Source organism: Dermacentor albipictus, chromosome 3 (assembly GCF_038994185.2).
Source record: "Dermacentor albipictus isolate Rhodes 1998 colony chromosome 3, USDA_Dalb.pri_finalv2, whole genome shotgun sequence".
NCBI classification, from domain to species: domain Eukaryota; kingdom Metazoa; phylum Arthropoda; class Arachnida; order Ixodida; family Ixodidae; genus Dermacentor; species Dermacentor albipictus.
In genome coordinates this window covers 4,066,404-4,086,048 of record NC_091823.1, presented here as the reverse complement: position 1 = coordinate 4,086,048, position 19,645 = coordinate 4,066,404, and the positions used below count along the sequence as shown (strand labels likewise).

The window sequence follows — 19,645 nt, the reverse complement described above, 5'->3', positions numbered from 1 at the left end:
CAAACGCAGCATGAAGGTCCTTTCGCTAGCTTTTGCTGCCGCACTTTCTCAATCCAGCGGTCATCGCGCATTGCCGGTCATCGCGCATTTCCGCGCGTGACACCATGCTTAGCAATTTAGTTAGTATGCCTATGTTTACAAGTTTATACGGCCCATAAAACTACTAAGAATACTTTAGTTAGGATTTTTCACCGTGTTCTTTTTCAGGTATCTAGGCACATGAACCACACAATCGTTTGTATCAACTAAATGACTTACACAATCTTTTGTATGGCAATGAGTACAATATGTACCTGATGCGCTGTGCATAAATAGATGGTTGTTTAAAATAAACGCCCGTTGGAAATAGCGGCAGTCCTGTCCTATGTGTTCTTTCCGTCTTCGTCTTTAGCGAGTGTTTATGAAAACTGTGATATCTTTACTTTGTATAGCCATCCACTAATTTGCTATCGCAATCGATGCTTCGCCTTTCCGTAGAAACTTCGACTTCTCTGGTTTTTTTTTCAGTGCAATCGAACGATTACTCGGTAGAGTGTCGGATCGTGCAGTGGCAACGCGGAAAACGTTGTGGAATATTTTTTATCAGATTTTTTTCGATCGGCAGTAAGGATGCAGTCGTTGACTACAATCATGCTGGAGACAGTGATAGGTAAGCGTGATAACGATTGTACGTCAGCATTTGCAGGAGGTAGATGACAAGAGCGGTCATCTACCTATGAAAAAGCATTATTTTGTTTATCAAACCGACGTTCCTGCGATTTATGTTTTCCAAAGTGAAAAATTATTTCTACAATAATAGGTATGTGCTTTCGTAGTTTTCTATCCAAGAGCTTTGGCAATTGCAACTGAATGGTGTTATTTAGCCAAGCCAAGTTCCCTTAAGTGAAACGACGTGTTAACACGTGATAACACGGCGTATTAACACACAATTCAGCGTATTGCCGGAGCCACGTGAGCGCTTTTGATTTCTGAAGCATGTCGTCCCTCGAAGATTTATTTGGCGTTTTCTTGCCACTGCTATCACGCTCCGTTCTCGAGCGAAGTAGTAGATTATCCATAGAGTGTACACTTAGGCTTTTATAGCGTACCGCATCACTAGTGCAACTGTAAATCCAACCGTCTACAGCACCCGCCGCGGTGGCTTAGCCGGGTGTTGCGCAACTAAGCACGAGGTCGCGGGAACAAACTGCGGCCGCGGCGACCCCATTCCCTTGGGGGCGAAATGCAAAAACGCCGGCGTCCCGTCCATTGTGGGAAGTCAAAGACCAGGATTAATTCCAAGTCACCCACTAAGCTGTGCCTCATAATGAAACCATGGCTTAGGTAGGTAAAACCCGAGAATTCAATTCAACTGAACCACCATTACGGCTCGGCACCGCCTACGTAGACTTGGCAGCATGAAAACAGAGCTGATCTGAATAATAACGAGAAAACATAAGCAATAGTTTGCCCTCAGCGTGAGATAAGACTAAATGATGGCGGATTTTAACATTTATTTATTGCTGCCAGGGCGGAGAGCCAGTTACAAACGCGAATTCGGACCAAAGCGACCGGTCTAGGCTGGATGGTCGCGGCTACTTGCCTACGTAATATGGTTGGGATGCTATTGCGGTTACAGGCGGTAACTACCGCAGTGATTCGCGGTATAAAACGCGCATGCGCAAAAGCCCAACATCTGGGTATCGCTGTAACGTATCGTGCGCCAAGCAAAACTAAATCTTTCTAATCCCACCAGTAATCAGACAGTTACGCCCGGAACTATATTCCACTGTGCAAGAATATTTCCTGCGTACTCTTCGTATCCGTTGGGCAGTCCTGCAAGTTACTTCTTGTGAGAATGAGTATAGAAAAATGGAGGTGGTTTCGGTATCGCTGCGAGCGGACGCGCTGTGTATGGGCTCCTCCTTCGAAGTCCACAGCGACCGGTCATTTCGACTTGAGCCTCTCAACATAGCCACCATCGTATCCGGGAAGGTGAGCCGCCCATTTTGAGCCCGCCTGGGTGTCATTATCCCGCCCGGGTCGGATTTATCGGCCTTTTCTCCGTCTGCCTGGTGCACGCTGAGGCTACGCCTGTCTTAGGCCTAGCATCCGTGACCCCCACAGCCCACCCAGCCATGGAATACCAAGTAAACGGCACTGACATCGACCCCGCCGAAGCCCTAAACGGGGAATGGGAGACCGTCCTGCGTCTCCGCAAACAGCACCGCCCCGCGCCTGCCACTCTCCCCAGACGGAACCCAAGGGCGGCGACGGCCGTTCAACCGCCGAGATATCCCGAGCTGCGGCGCCGCCAGCTGCGCAGCGCCCGCTCCGTACGCGACACGCGCCTCTCCCGCAGCTCCCGCGGGGAGACTTCAAGATTGTTGTCCGACCACGCGGCGGTTTGGACATAACCAAGGAGACCCCTCGAACGCTCTTCGCAGCAATCTGTGATGCGACCAAAATCCACCTGCAGGAAGCGCTCGCTCAGGACCAGGTGCGGCTGCATCCAACAAACAATACCTTGACGATCAGCACTCCAGAGGAGGCTCGAGCTCGAGCTTATGCCCAAATGAAGTCAATCCGCATCGGCACGAGCGCAACTGATGTCACCGCATACCTCGCTCCGCCCGATGATGCCGTGAGGGGCGTCATTCACATGGCCTACAATGATGAGTCAGGATGAGTCGCACGGTGAAATCCTGAAAGGACTTGTTCCCTTCAATCCTCAACTACCAATTATTGACGCTCGGTCCTTCGGGAAAAAGCGATCCATTATTATCACTTTCGCCACCGGCCCCCTGCCAAAGGCTGTCCGCTTTTGGGCGGGTATTCACACTTGCTTTCCTCATCGACCAAAAATGGAGACTTGCTACAACTGCCGCCGTATCGGACACCGCCAGGATGTCTGTCCCGTCCCAACTAGCGGATGTTGCCACAATTGCGGTGACAAGCACACGCCAACGGAACCCCCAACCTGTACACCCAAGTGCATTGTCTGTGGGGACGAGCATCATACTGGGAATATTCAGTGTAAGTACCGGTACGCACGCCCGCCATCACGCACCCAGCCAACCACCGGACGCCAGTCAAGAACCCGGGAGCAGAAGCCAGCCCCGCGAAAGTCATCGCGCAGTGCAAGCACTGCGCGCTCCCTTTCACGTGACCGTAGCTACAAGCCCCAGCAGGACCTCACCTGGGCCGACCGTGCAAGAAAAGCGCCGCCTGCCCCCGCCCAAAAAACTCCGGACCACAACGAACGGGAGCTCCGGGCCCTGCGGGAGGAGGTAAGACGCCTCACAGTCCTCACTCAGAGCTCACTTCCCTCTCCTACTCTTTCTCACTCCCCCCCAACTTCACCTCCTACTCTATCACAAACCAACACCGCTACCTCTCAATCACCCCCCTCAAAAAAACAACGTATCACTCCCCCACCCCTCACCTCCGAGCCGATCGATGTCGACTCCAAATTGAAAGACCTCTCCGACCAATTTGACAAAAAACTCAAAGAGATTGAGGTTCGCCTCGAAAGCAAATTCAATACTCTCATCACTGACCTCACTACGAAAGTGGAGACGCACTTGGAACGCTGCATGGAATCTATGCTTCAGAAAATGGTCAACCTCCTCGAAGCACGCCTCACGCAGCTCCCCCCGCTCTCTACCCCCCTTCTCCCCACAGCACAACTAACTGCCATGGAACCCCACATCCCAATAGACGCGAGACTAGCCCCTCTTATCCATCCCTCTAAGCTCCAATATGGCGGGACGGGGCAACAATAACTCCCTTCACATCATAACCTGGAACTGCCGCGGCTTCCGGGGCAAGCGCGCGCCCCTGCAGCTTCTACTTCCTACACTTTCCCCGACACCACAAGTCCTTCTTCTCCAAGATCCCGCCAATCAGGCCACACTCCCCAGTTACAACTCCACACACTCTGACACCACAAACAGACCCAGGGCGTCCACACTTGTGCACCGCAACTTAACACACAAGACACATTACATCACGTCAGAGACGCCCTGCGTGATCACTGAAATTATCCATCATACACATACACTCCCATCCATCTTTATTGCCAATATCTACCACCCCCCATCCCAACCGATGGCCTCGTTGGACTCCCTCCTCCGAGAGTTGTACCGCCTAGCAGGGAAGCACCCCGTACTAATCGGTGGGGATTTCAACAGCCAGCACACTGACTGGGGATATAAAACAACCACACACAGAGGTCGCAGGCTCTGGCTGCTCATGCAGAACCTCCAACTTTCCGTCCACAACAACTTTCAGATGCCTACGCGAATCGGCAACAGTGTCAGCATGGACACTAGTCCGGATCTGGTGATCAGCCGCTCCCTCCGTGATGTGACCTGGACGAGAACACAACACACACTGGGCAGTGATCATTACATTATACAAGTCACTGTCCCATTCAAACCACCCCGCCACGCCTACATGACACACAAACTCATTAACTGGGACGCTCTCCGCACCGCGCGGACTACCCTCCCTGACAACCCCATCACCGACATCACCGACTGGGTAGACTCACTTCAGACTGACATCCAACACCACACGCAGCTGATTGAAACCACCACAGACACCCCGACACTAGACACCCGACTCGCCCACCTCTGGGAGGCCTACCACAGCCTCCTAGAAAGGTGGAAACGGGGTAAACATAACAGAACACTAAAGAAACGCTTAGCCGCTTTACAATCCCAAATTCAACTACATTCGGAGGAGCTCTGCCGCTCAAATTGGGGGCAAGTATGCGACGGCATCGCCGGCAAACTGACAACCAAAAGAGCGTGGCACCTCCTTCGACACCTCATCGATCCATCGAAAACAAAAAACACCACCCAGCACCACGTCACCCGGCTCATATACACACACATGGACAACCCCGATGCTCTCTTGGGTACACTCCGCGACACATACACTTCACCTGGCATACCATCTCCTCTCCCCTCATACACACGAGAGCCGAACCCCGAACTCGACACCGACATAACAGAGGCGGAGGTCAGAGCAGCCCTTATTACTCTCCGCACCAATTCCGCGCCCGGCCCCGACCAGGTCACCAACACAACGCTTCGTAATCTGGACAATCAATCGATTACTCGCATCACGGAGTACTTCAACCAGTGCTGGAAAGAGGGCACTCTCCCCCAGTCCTGGCGACACGCAAAGGTAATCTTTATTCCGAAACCCAACAAACCGCTTACACTCCAAAACCTTCGCCCAATCTCGGTAACCTCGTGTCTCGGAAAGCTTTTCGAGCATGTGGTATCAGCGAGGCTCGCACAGCACATGACAGACCATGACTTATACCCTCACAGCATGGTGGGATTCCGCCCCCATTTGTCCACACAAGACGCCATGTTGCAAATCACCCATGATATCTTCGATCCGCTCATTCCAAGCCACACCAAGGCAGTCCTGGCTTTGGATTTATCCAAAGCCTTTGATCGCGTCGAACATCACGCGATCATGACTGCACTTTCCCCACTGAATGTGGGCGCACGTACGTACACCTACATTCAGGCATTCCTCACAGCACGCACGGCCGAGCTGTGGCCCCATTTCGGCCCGCTCACCTACCCCACATACTCACTAAAAAGCGTAGGCACCCCGCAGGGCTCCGTCCTCTCACCTTTCTTATTTAATATCACACTCATCCCCCTAGCACGACAATTGGCAACCGTTCCTCACCTGAAACACACTCTCTACGCGGACGACATTACGCTATGGACTACCCATGGCAGTGATGGCGCCATACAGGACACCATCCAAGCAGCCGCCAATCTGACCCAAAACTATGCAGTTAGCGTAGGACTTTCTTGTTCCCCAGAGAAGTCAGAGCTGCTGTGTATTCGTCCCAAGAACCGCAACTTGCCCTGCTCCCCCATCGTCATCGAGCTGGACGGTAGACCGATACCAGAGGTCGAAACCCTCAGGATACTTGGTATGCATATCCAGAGTGATGGGAAGCACACGACTACACTCCGGAGACTCAGGCGGGTAGTAGGGGCGATCTCGCACCTTATCCGCCGGGTCTCGGGCCACCACAGAGGCATGAGGGAGCGTGATCTATGCCGACTTGTTCACGCCTTTGTACTCAGCCGTGTACTCTACTCCACCCCCTATCTCAAGCTGTCTCGCCGTGAAACTGACGCCATGGACGCTCTTATTCGCCGGGCATACAAAGTCGCCCTCCACCTTCCCATAAATACACCTACCGACCGACTCTTACAATTAGGCCTCCACAACTCAATCGGGGAACTTGTAGACGCGCACCGCCAAGCACAATACCTTCGTCTCACACAAACCAACACTGGCCGGTACATACTGCACTCCCTTGGAATCCGGATACCAGCCAACGATCCGACATTACGCCCCATACCAAAACCCTTACACCGCGAACTGCTCATTAAGCCACTCCCCCGTAACATGCACCCCGACCACCACGATAAGCGCCGCAGAGCTCGAGCTACAGCGCTGCACCGTTACTACGGCTCGGAACCGGACGCCGTATGGGTAGACGCAGCCTGCAAGGGTGATGAAGCGGTCGCTGTCGCGGTGGATCACACTCTCTCTCCGATTGGAACGCACACACTCCCCCGAGACACCTCTCCCGAAGCTGCAGAGGAAGCCGCCATTGCCCTAGCTATTATCAACACAGAAGCACGGTCTGTTTTATCAGACTCCAAAACTGCAATCCTAAATTTCGCACGAGGCCGAGTCCACGTCCCTGCTTTTTGCATACTGGACTCGCCCGTTGCACCCCCGCCCCGTCATGTGGAGCTGATTTGGGTGCCCGCGCACTGCGGGAATCCTGGTAACGAGGCCGCCAACCTCTTAGCCCGAGGTTCTTTAAACCGGGCTCTTGCGGCCTCCGATCCGGGATTCACGAAGGAGCAAGCGCACACTTTCAACGAGCTGACGAATGCCTCCAAGGCGGCGCGTCAGCTGTACCCCGCACCGCACAAATCCCTTAGCAATCGACAAGCAACCCTTTGGCGCCGATTACAAACTCGCACTCTCCCATCTCCTCTGACTCTTTCTCACTATCACCCTCTTTTCCTCACATCAGCCTGTAAACTCTGTCCCGAACCTCGCGCTTCTGCTCTCCACCTCCTTTCTCATTGCCCGGCGGATCCTCCCCCGCGGGGCCTCGAGCACCTGAAGACCTGGGAGGACTGGGAGACCCTGCTGCGCTCTGGAGACCCGGTCGTGCAGACCATGGCTACTGATCGGGCTGCCAGCGTTATGGAGCGACGCAACATTAACGCTTGAGTGCAGTGGGGTCGTGCGGGGGCCCAGGGGCCTGCGTGCTCCAAACTCCTCAGTCTCACAATAAAGTTTTTATGATGATGATGATGTATAGAAAAATTATTTCGCTGTTAATTTAAAGAATGATGGTTCTTATAGGCTTTATATTTTCTGCCACTAATAGTAATACCGCAAGTTCTCTAGCTTTGTTCCTCCAGTTTTCAACACTACATTTTACTCTCTTGTAAACAAAACTTTATGAGCACATATTCAATGTATAAATTGAATATCTGTAGAGAATACGGCGTTACTCTAAGAAGAACTATAACCTTGTTATAGTCGGGGGCATGCAGAAAGGGGGAAACAGTTATATCTAACATGACAGGTGGTGCTGCAGCAAGCAAACGGCAGTATTGGAGAAGTAGCTTCCAGGTTTATTTTATGCGGACTACATTGTGTTGCTAGCTAACAAGCAAATTGATTTGCAACGTCTGACTAATATCTGTGGACAGGAAGGCAACAATTTAGGTTTGAAATTTAGAGTCAGAAAATCAGTTGTTATGGCATTCAATGAAAGCAGTGAACAGACAGTGGAAATACAGGGCCAGGAAATACCTCGGATAGAAGAATATATATATCTTGGTACTATATGGATAAATGAAGGGAATAGATATGTGGAAACACAGGAAAAAACAATAACAGTGAAGGGGAACAGAAATGCAGCCATAATGAAGCACAGCGCTATGGGGATACAATAGGTACGAGGTGCTCCGGGTTATGTGGAAAGGTGTAATGGTTGCAGGACTTACTTTTGAAAATGTGGTTGTTTGCTTTAAATCAGGGGTATGATCAGGACTCGATCGGAACAAAAGGTCAGTGGGACGCCTCGCATTGGGCGATCACGGGAAGAGTACAAATGAAGCTCTGCAGGGTGATATGGGCTGGAGTAGTTTTGAAGTCAGGGAAGCTCGCAGTAAAATTATTTATGAAGAACGACTGAGGAATATGGAAGAAAGTAAATGGGCTGGGAGAGTGTTGAGGTATCTGTGCAGGAAAAACATTGATTCACAATAGAGAAAAAGAACTAGGAACCTTGCCTACAAGTATGCGGCCTGTAGGGTGGCCAACACAGCAACAAAGAAAGTCAAACGGAAAGTCAGAGAGGCTGAAATAATCTCATGGGTGGCGGTAATGGAAGAAAAACCCGCCATGAGTAACTACGTAAGAGGGGAAAACGCGATCAGGAAAGAAACAATTTATGATAACTCAAAGGGAAGCTCATTACTATTCGAAACGAGATCTGGATGCCTTAGAACACGCACCTATAGAGTGAGATATAAGAAGGAAGAAGCATGTGCATGCTTACTGCGGTAAAGCTAGGGAAACGATGGAGCATGTTTCATTAGAATGTGAAGACGTCTGCCCAGCGTTCGATTTAGGCACCACTGGCCTCCTTGAAGCCCTTGACTTTAGCGAGAGCAGTCGAAAAGTAAGCATGTCGGCAATAGAGATTAGTAAGAGGCGATTGGAAGATTGGTGGATGAAAAGCAGAGAAACGACAAAAAAAAAGAGACGTGCAAAAGCAAAGTTTGCAATAGGGGATTCGAAAATTTGGTTGTGGGAGTTCATAGGGTATTTTATTGTTTTTTGTCTTTATTTAACCTAGGTAGGATATTAGGCAGTATAATAGCAAGAGCTTGTTGGCGCAAGCCACCACCCCGTGGCCAAGCGGACGCTCATAACATCCGTCCATCCATCCATCCATCCATGTGCATCCATCCACCCACCCACTTACCGGCAGCCAAATCGTGTAGCCCAGCCATCATACTTCGCGTACGCACCTTCGCACGTCGGCGGTCCGTGGGTCCAGGTGCCTTGCATCGTGCACTTGGTGACATTGGAACCTTCCAGATGAAAGCCCGCGTTGCACCGAACGTTGCACCTGGTTCCGATAGCTGCAGAGCTGTCCACTACTGGCGGGTCGCACGTTGTTACGCTGTTGGACGCCTCGACGAACATTGGGCAAGTGACGGCTATCAAACAAAAGCGAAAAGATGGCATCACATGCTGAGCTCAGCTCCGGCAGAACGTGAATCGCCGTCTAATTTTGTATGATTCTTATTCACATTTAAAGCATGCAGGAAGCGCTGCGCCATGGAAATTGTGAGCTTTTGATTTCCCACAGAAAAATGTGTTATCGCGCAGTTCAAACGGGGTATCAAATTGTTCTCCAGCGACTGGATGGCCATTGCCGCATTTTTGAAAGCCATCCTGCTGGTCAAGCATACCCAGTGCGCCCATACCAATATATATATATATATATATATATATATATATATATATATATATATATATATATATATATATATATATATATATATACATATATATATACATATATATATATATATATATATATATATATATACGACGCGACACAGCGCTAACAGCTGTGTGTTTATTGCGCGAGAGCAGATATATATATATATATATATATATATATATATATATATATAGTAGGCAAAGAGGGATTCTTCAGGCTACCTTTCAAACGTAAAGAACTTGAGTGGTGCTACAAGGTAAACAGAACACGTATTTAATTTGGACAGTTGCGATCGGTGGACCGAACTTCATCAGGGTTTACAAAAAAAAAAAAAAAACCTGATGAAGATCGGTCCACCGATCGAAACTGTCGACATTAAATACTTGTTCTGTTTACTTTGTAGCACCACTCAAGTTCTTTATATATATATATATATATATATATATATATATATATATATATATATATATATATATATATATATATATATACACAGTGAAGTAGACGCGCGTATGAAGCGGTTTATTGACGTTTCGGCCGGGGTCCGGCCTTCATCAGATTTCTGATGAAGGCCGGACCCCGGCCGAAACGTCAATAAACCGCTTCATACGCGCGTCTACTTCACTGTGAATATTTACCCGGACCCAGAACTGCTTTTTTTCTGGTATATATATATATATATATATATATATATATATATATATATATATATATATTGTTACGTCCAAGCGCGTCAAAGGGACGCGGGGATCAAGAAGAGAGGGGAAGAAGAGAACGAAGACTGTGTAGCGGCCATTCCTGTTGTTCGTAGCCTGCCGTTCCTGCTCTCGTACGCCTAAATAAACCCCTTTTCCCCGTGCTTGTAACAAATTGGTGGACGGTGCGGGGTACACCTCGTAACCACGGAGCCTACGCTGCTACAACTTCGCCGAAGCCGTCGACTTGCCGGACTTCCGCCACCATCACCTGACATGACTGAATACGCCTGCCAGATTCCCGAAGGTTCTGACGCGACTTCAAGGCCAGCGCCTGGGGTTCCGTGGCAATACTACCGGGTGCCACTCACTTTCGGAGGAAAAGCCGGAGAAGATGTCGACGAGTGGCTCACAAACTACCGAAGGGTGAGCCGATCTAACGGTTGGAACTCGACCGCACAGTTGTCAAATGTTGTGTTTTCCCTTACCGACACTGCACTCGTCTGGTATGAGAATCACGAAGACACGCTCACTTCGTGGGAGCTTTTCGTAGAGGAGCTCAGAGCGTGTTTTGGAGACTCTAGCGCCAAAAAGAAACGCGCCGAGCAGACGCTTTCGCAAAGAGCTCAGATTCCCGGCGAGACCTGTACGACTTATATCGAAGAAGTGCTGAAACTGTGCAAAATAGTGAACTCTCAAATGTCTGAAGAGGACAAAGTTGGTCATTTGTTGAAAGGGATAGCCGAAGACGTCTACAATTTTTTGATCGGCAAAGAAAGCTTGGATTCCGTGTCTGACGTCATTCGCCACTGCAGGACCTTTGAGACGCTGAAGATGCGACGGATAATACCGAAGTTTGGTCGCCTGGCTAATGTCACGACGGTGGCAAGTGTAGACCCGAGCTCGTGTGTTGACCTTCCATCCACTATACGGCAGATTGTTCGCGAAGAGTTGCTCCATCAGGAAGAGATGTACCGTTGCACACCCGGCATCACTGGCGCGTACTCACCGCACGAGATGAGAAACACGGCCGTTTCGACATCATGGCAACCCACGGTGAACTCCATCGAGTATAGGTCTACCCCACAAACGAGAGGGACCATGAGCTATCAAGGTCATGACTACGACCAACGCCCACGCCACACACACGCCTCCCAGCGGCCGATGCCTAGCCATGATGAATGTCATCCACCTGCTGTCTATGCAGTCGACAGCAACATGCGCGACTACATGGAAGAACATCGCAATTCGAGGCATCTGCCGGTGTGTTTTCAATGCGGTGTCGCGGGCCACATAGCGAGGTTTTGCAATCGTCGCCCAACAACGTGGAATCGTCGCTCGGGGTCCTCAACAAGGACCACACCTCCTACGAGGACAACTCAACGGCCATACACCACCTCTTGGTCAGCTGGCGTCCCTCCTGGCAACGATTACTGGCAGAGAAGCTTCCGGAGCCGCTCGCCGGCATCTGACAGGAGTTTGACGCCACCGCCAACTTCTCGTGCACCGCGTTTACGTCAATCTCCATCGCCAGTGCGCCGCTCAGCCTCGCCTTCACAACCGGAAAACTAGCTAGCGCGGCCGATGGGGGTGAGGTCGCTCGACACGTGCTATTGACAGAAATGCCCCCTGCAGTTGCTATGATTAAGAACAAAGTGCATGTACTTGTTGATGGTGTTCCTACAATGGCTTTAGTGGATACCGGGGCAACTGTATCCGTAATGAGCCTCGGTTTTAAAGGTCGGTTGGGGCGCAAAGTTGTATTTCCGTGGGACCAGGCTGCAACGTTTTGTGGAGTGAGCGGCGAGTCGTTGCGCCCTGTTTGTGTGTGCACTGCTGAAGTGTCCCTCGCTGGTGGAGTTTTCGCGACGGAGTTTGTAGTTATTCCCCGATCGACGCACGAAGTGATTTTGGGCATCGACTTTTTGCGGCAGTGTGGTGCGACCGTTGATTGTCGTACAGGGGAAGTTTGCGTCGATGGCCATGTTTCGTGCGAGCTCTTAGAGGAGACTTGCAGTCAAGGTGAACTTTGTGTGTCTGCAGATACTGTTGTGCCTGCGTCCACCTCGGTGTGCGTGCCGGTTGTATGTCGCGGTGAAGTTCGAGACAGTTTCGATGCCTCCGTAGAGCCAATGCATCTAAATTGTGTGAAGAAGAACGTTTTTGTCCCTCATTGTGTGGTATCCATCGGCAACGGGCGTGCTGGCTTGTGGACGGCCAACTGCTCGGCAGAACCCGTCCTGCTTCCAGACGGCTTGAAACTCGGATACTTTACAGAATACACGTCTTCGTCCGTAGCCGTACTAACAGACTCGCCGTGTGAACCTGCTGACCTTCGCCACGTCTCAGACAAAAAGCTTCTGTCTATGATAAACAAGTCACTCAGCACAAGGGAGCGCCATACCTTGGTGGATACGCTTTCTAAGCATCTGTCAGTGTTTGACTTTGCGCAGCCGGACAAAGCGTTCTCGATTCCCGAGTCACGAACGCGCCATACTATAGATACGGGATCTGCGCGCCCGATCAGGCAAAAGCCTTATCGCGTGTCGCCTAACGAGCGCAAGATAATCGGGGAACAAGTGAGTGACATGATGAAAAATGGGATAATACAAGAGTCCTCGAGTCCTTGGGCAGCTCCGGTCATACTCGTCAGAAAGAAAGACGGTAACTGGAGATTTTGCGTCGATTATCGCAGATTAAACGCCGTGACTAAGAAGGATGTCTACCCGCTTCCCCGGATTGATGATGCAATTGATTGCCTTCATTCGGCCTCTTATTTTTCTTCAGTGGACCTGCGCTCAGGATATTGGCAAATCCCGATACACCCGACAGACAGAGAGAAAACAGCCTTCATAACCCCGGATGGATTATTCGAATTCAATGTGATGCCATTTGGGTTGTGCAATGCTCCAGCAACCTTTGAAAGGTTCATGGACACCATTCTGCGTGGGTTAAAATGGAACATCTGTATGTGCTATCTTGACGACGTTGTTATATTCGGGCGCACATTCAATGAGCACAATACGCGCCTCGATATTGTCCTTGACTGCATCAAAAACGCCGGCCTGGTTCTGAACTCCAAGAAATGTAAATTTGGTGACCGTCAAACCCTTGTGCTGGGTCATCTTGTTGACAAAGACGGTATCCGGCCTGATCCCCTCAAGACGGCAGCTGTTGAGGCATTCAGTGCGCCGCAGTCAGTGAAGCAACTTCGTAGTTTTCTGGGTCTTTGCGCTTACTTTCGCCGATTTATTCCTGGTTTTGCTGACGTCGCTTATCCTCTGACAAATCTGCTACATAAAGACGCACGGTTTGAGTGGACACCCGAGTGCGAGTCTGCATTTCGTCAGCTGAAGTTCCTGCTGACCTCCCGACCTATCCTTCGCCACTTCAATCCTACTGCGCCGACAGAAATCCACACAGATGCTAGTGGCGTTGGTTTGGGTGCCGTCTTGGTCCAACGTTATGACGACCGTCAGCACGTGATTGCTTATGCAAGCCGCTCATTAAGCAAACCTGAACGAAATTACACGGTGACAGAGCAAGAATGCCTCGCTGTCATCTTTGCAGTTCAGCGATTTCGCTCTTACTTGTACGGACGCCCATTCCTAGTCGTCACAGACCACCATTCCCTGTGCTGGCTCGTGAATCTTCGCGACCCTTGTGGTCGCTTTGCGCGCTGGGCTTTGAGGTTGCAGGAATATAACTTCACTGTTTCCTACAAGAGTGGCCGAAAACACGCTGACGCAGACTGCCTTTCCCGTATGCCGCTTGCCACGACGGACTGCGACGCAGACGATTTTGATCATCTCGTCGCTTCTGTGACACCCGCTTTTCCAGATATCGATGTGTTCAAAACAGAACAACGGACAGACACTAAATTGGAGCCACTCTTTACTTCTGCCCATTCAAGTGCAACAAGCAGCTACTGCGTACGTGACAGTCTCCTGTACAAAAGGAACTACTCAAGCACGGGTGCACGCTTCCTTCTAGTGGTGCCGGAGAGTCTCCGGCCAGCAATCCTTCAGGCTATGCACGATGACCCTACCTCCGGGCACTTAGGCACTGTGCGCACACTTTATCGCATTCAAGAACGTTTTTACTGGCCCCGGATGCGACATTCGGTTGAGTTTTATGTCGCCAGCTGCATACAGTGCCAACGTCGGAAACGCCCAACCACTGCCCCATCTGGTCTCCTTCAGCCTGTGCCGCCTTCCAGCTCACCCTTTCGGCAAGTTGGAATTGATCTGTTAGGCCCTTTTCCAAAGTCATCTAAGGGGAACCGCTGGATAATTGTCTGCGCCGACTATTTCACACGCTATTGCGAGACGGCGGCTATACCATCAGCAACTGCCACCGAAGTATCGCTGTTCTTACTTCACGCTATTGTTCTACGACATGGGCCACCTGGTGTTATCATAAGCGACCGGGGACGACAATTCACAGCGGATATAGTGGAAGAGCTTGTGCGTTTGTGTAACTCGCACCTCAGGCACTCGACGCCGTATCATCCGCAAACGAACGGCCTCACTGAGCGCACTAATCGAACGATCACAAATATGCTTTCCATGTATGTTGCGTCCGATCACAAGAATTGGGATGAAGTTCTACCGTTTATTACTTACGCATACAATACCGCCAAGCACGAGACAACCGGCTACAGCCCCTTCTTCCTTCTATATGCTCGGCCGCCCCGGTATACGCTCGACACTGTCCTCCCTTTTTACCACCACGACAAGCCTACGGTCGCCGATACGCTGTGCCTCGCTGAAGAGGCTCGGAGACTTGCGCGTCTTCGGACTTTGGCATCACAAGAAAACTCCAAAGCCCGCTACGACGCACGACATCGGCCTGTTACATATAACCCTGGTGATCTCGTTTGGCTTTGGACTCCCACAAGGAAGCGCGGTTTGTGTCAAAAGCTGCTGGCAAACTACGATGGACCGTATGTTGTCATCGACAAACTCAGCGAAGTGAACTATACTCTCGCGCGCCTCACGAACACTGGTAGACGTTCTGCTAGGACACAAGTCGCGCATGTCGCACGGTTGAAATCATGCACGCCACGACAAGCTAGTTGACTCGCCCAGGGGGCTTTGTCTGCGAGGGGAGGTATGTTACGTCCAAGCGCGTCAAAGGGACGCGGGGATCAAGAAGAGAGGGGAAGAAGAGAACGAAGACTGTGTAGCGGCCATTCCTGTTGTTCGTAGCCTGCCGTTCCTGCTCTCGTACGCCTAAATAAACCCCTTTTCCCCGTGCTTGTAACAATATATATATATATATATATATATATATATATATATATATATATATATATATATATATTATATATATATATATATATATATATATATATATATATATATTGTTATATATATATTGTTATGTTATATATATATATATATATTGTTATATATTATATATATATAATATATATAATATATATATATATTATATATATATATATATCTGCTCTCGCGCAATAAACACACAGCTGTTAGCGCTGTGTCGCGCTTTTTCTTTCATCGTCCATGTGCATCAGTTCAGTTCAGTTCAGTTTTATTCCTTAAAGGCCCCCATTTCAGGGGGTGTTACATAAGGGGTGGGATTACATTTGTAGTGGGAAAAACAAACAGCGATGGTGATTTAACATTGAAGGTGATCTGTTACGCGTTCTTGAAAAGCAGGTGTTGAAGCGATGGCGACGATGTCATGGGGTAGGCCGTTCCAGTCCGTGGCTGCTCGAAGAAATAATGAAGCTGAAAACGTAGTAGTACGTGATAGTGGGCGGGCAACTTGAAGGGGATGACTGGTGCGGTGAGATATGCGTGATGCGGCGGCGATATACGGTTCTTGATTGAGAGGAGAATAAAAGAATTTGTGATAAAGGGTGAGGCTAGCAATGCGACGACGAAAAGAGAGGGGTGGCAGTCCGGATGTAGCTTTCAAGGATGAAACACTGACGTCATATGAGTATGAGGAATGAATGAATCGGGCAGCACGATTCTGCACAGCTTCCAATGCGGTGATTAGATAGGCTTGATGTGGGCTCCAGATGGGGGATGCATATTCTAATTTGGGTCTTATAAGTGATTTATACGCGAGCAATTTAACATGTGGTGGGGCAAGACGAAGGTGGCGTTTCAGAAAACCGAGTGTTTTGTTTGATGTTGAAATGATGTTACCGACGTGAACCTGCCATGATAGATTAGAAGAGAGGGTGACTCCTAGATATTTATATGATTGTACTTGCTCAATCTGTGTGTTAGAAATTAAATATTGAAAGAGATATGGATTGGGACGACGAGTGAAGGACATGAGTTTACATTTACTAGGATTGAGGGACATTAGCCAGTTATTACACCAATTTAGTACGCTGTTAAGCTCTGTCTGAAGAGTGTATTGATCGTGACAGTTATTAATGGTGCGGTAAATAACACAATCATCTGCGAAAATTCGAATACTACAGGAAACATGTAGGGGCAAGTCGTTAATATATATTAGGAATAGGAGGGGACCGAGGACAGAACCTTGTGGGACGCCTGAAGTAACCGGGAGAGATGTAGAGAGATGGCCGTTAAGATAGACAGACTGAGAACGGTTAGTTAGGAATTCTTCAATCCATTTGAGAATATTAGGGGGAAGGTTCAGCTTTGAGAGTTTTAGTAATAGCCGGCGGTGGGGAACCTTGTCAAAAGCTTTAGCGAAATCAAGAAAGATGGTGTCGGTCTGCATATTACGGTCTAGATTAGTGTGCAAGTCGTGAAGGAAAAGCGCTAGTTGGGTTTCGCAAGAGAGGCCCTTACGAAACCCATGTTGTGAAGGGTGAAAAAAATGGTTTCGGTCCAAGAAGTTTATGATTTGTGAGTAAATGACATGTTCCATGATTTTACAGGGCACACTAGTTAATGAAATGGGGCGGTAATTCAAAGGCGAGTCTCTGTTACCTGATTTGTAGACTGGAACGACCTTCCCCGTTTTCCAATCAAGAGGCAAAATTCCTGAGGAGAGTGACTGTGAGAAAATGAGACATAAGTATGATGCGCAAATTGATTCCACATTTTTCAATAGTTTTGAATTAATCAGGTCCATACCAGCTGATGATGAAAGTTTCATATTATGAATTATGGATGAAATGCCTTCTTCGACGAACGCGACTGCCGGCATGGGGGTATCTAAGTTAAAGGGTGGTAATTGTGAAGGTGCGTCGAGTTCGGTAGTGAACACAGATGCGAATGCATGGTTAAATATTTCTGCGCAGTCGTGGTCAGTCACCGCTTCATGTGAATAATTCGTTAGTTTAATATCGGGAGGATGTGTTGGGTTTAAAACTTGCCAGAATTGCTTGGGGTTTCTTATAAGTAAGTTAGGTAAGTCATTATGATAAAATGAGTACTTGGCGTTACGAACAGAAAGTAGGTATGATTTTTCGGCCTCGAAGTATTTTCCCCATGCGGCAGGCGTGTCGTTTCGTTTGGCGGTACGAAACAATCGTTTCTTTTTGTTTTCGAGTCGTTTTAAGTGCTGGGTAAACCATGGTTTATTGCGATTAGTATGAAAGGTAATCCTTGGTACGAACATATTAGTGAGATGATTTAATTTGTTCTTGAATATCAGCCAGTTTTCATGAATTGAGCGAGTGTGAAATGCGGATACGTATTCAGGAAAAAAGGTGTTAAGTTCTTCAGTTATTGCATTATAGTTACCCTTATCGTAGAGTTGTATCGTTTTATCGGATGTCTGTTTTTGAGTCGAGGTAAATGCGAATAAAGCATGCATGACTTTGTGATCGCTGATTTCAGGAAGGTAACTGATGGATGATACATTCTCGGGGCTGCTTGTTAGTATCAGGTCAAGCGTGTTTGCTGATTCTCGTGAGACACGGGTTGGTTGGGAAATTAATTGAGTGAGGTTAAAATTTAAACAGACATCGATGAAGTTCTTCTCCTCTGCATGACACGTTATTGTGGAACTAGCTATGTTCTGCCAATCAATATCGGGGTAATTAAAATCACCAAAAAGAAGAATACGGGCATTTGGATATGTGCGGACAAGTTTATGAAGGATGTTGTTCAGGTGACGTGGGAAGTCTGGATTAGTCTGGGGGGGCCTGTAGCAAACGCCAAGCAGAACTGTTACGGGGGGAGCGCAGCAGATGAGCCATATGGCTTCAATGTCGGATGCGACGTCAACAACAGAGCATGATATGCCTCGATGAATGGCAATGAGAACACCGCCCCCCCGTTTGCCTTTTCGATCGTTCCGATACACGTCGAAATTGGGTAAATCGGCCAAAATTTCCGTATCCGTTACGTCACTATTTAGCCAAGTTTCTGTTAGTATTAGTATGTTGCTCCCGGATGACGACATGATGTTTGATATGAGTTCGCACTTTGGAAGAAGACTACGGATGTTAGTGAATATTATCGAAAACGAGAGAACATTGTGCGGTGGAGCGGCTCGACGATTTGTTAAAGGTTTGTGACGGGGCAATTGCTATGTTATTTCCTTAACGGTTTGGGATGATGCGTCAAATACATAGCGTTTTGGGCCGATGTGCAGGGTTTTGAAGCGCAAGGAGTACTTGTTAGAATTAGCTTTGGCAAACACTAACAACTGTTTACGCGCATGGCGAACGGTGCGGGAGAAGTCCTCTCCAATACTGTAGCTTGTATCTTTCAATTTACGGCCATTTGATAGCAGTGCGTCTTTGGTTTTATGAGATAGGAATTTTACGATTACGGGACGAATTCGATCGGCTGAATGATTTCCGAGGCGATGCGCTCTTTCAATGTCGTTAGGTTCCAAGGTTATATCAAGATTTTTGCGGCAAACATCAATGACTAGTTTTTCTGACTCGGCCCACGTTTCAGCGCTAGCAGGGTCGGGGATACCATAGAAAATAAGGTTATTCCGACGCGATTGGTTTTCCGCGTCATCCAGGCGTGTTTCTAGTTCGTTAATCTTTTTAGCTTGGTCGATTGTGGTTGACTGCATTATTTCAATATCGTTTCTGAGGTGAAGAAGTGTTTGGTAATGCGTTTCGAGATCGGCCATTCGTTTGTCTAGGCTTGCTATGGTTTGGTCTGTTGTGTTCAGCTGTGTTTTGAGGCCCTGTATTTCCGTGATTAACAGGGTCTGTCCCGCGCTTAGCTTCTGTAGTTCGGCGAGTACAGCAGCGTTGCCCTGAGGGCCAGGGTTAGTCTCAACATCACCTGATAGCATGAGCAAGGAATGAATTACGTGAGCGCACTCAACGGCAATGGCAACACAGCAGTGCGGGCTCGGAAACTGCACCAACATATAATTACTGGATTTTTTAGCGAAGAGGGCATACGATGAACTGACCTGCATCGCAAAGGTAAGCGGA

At 48.8% G+C, this 19,645-nt stretch overlaps 2 protein-coding genes across 11 annotated transcripts in view; both read right to left on the bottom strand.

Moving 5' to 3' along the window:
* Positions 1-19,645, bottom strand: part of LOC139057176 (signal peptide, CUB and EGF-like domain-containing protein 2) — a 208,132-nt gene that overhangs the window by 81,035 nt on the left and 107,452 nt on the right. For all 10 annotated transcript variants that reach the window (XR_011512612.1, XM_070534976.1, XM_070534974.1 and 7 more), the window contains one exon: positions 9,099-9,290. Coding sequence is in view for 9 of the 10 variants with exons in the window: in XM_070534976.1 (XP_070391077.1) it covers positions 9,099-9,290 (192 nt within the window). In the remaining variant the exon portion in view is untranslated. The remainder of the gene's footprint in view (positions 1-9,098; positions 9,291-19,645) is intronic.
* LOC139057180 (uncharacterized) lies at positions 18,772-19,629 on the bottom strand. The gene has a single exon (XM_070534986.1). The coding sequence runs from the start codon at positions 19,627-19,629 to the stop codon at positions 18,772-18,774; it is 858 nt and encodes a 285-aa protein (XP_070391087.1).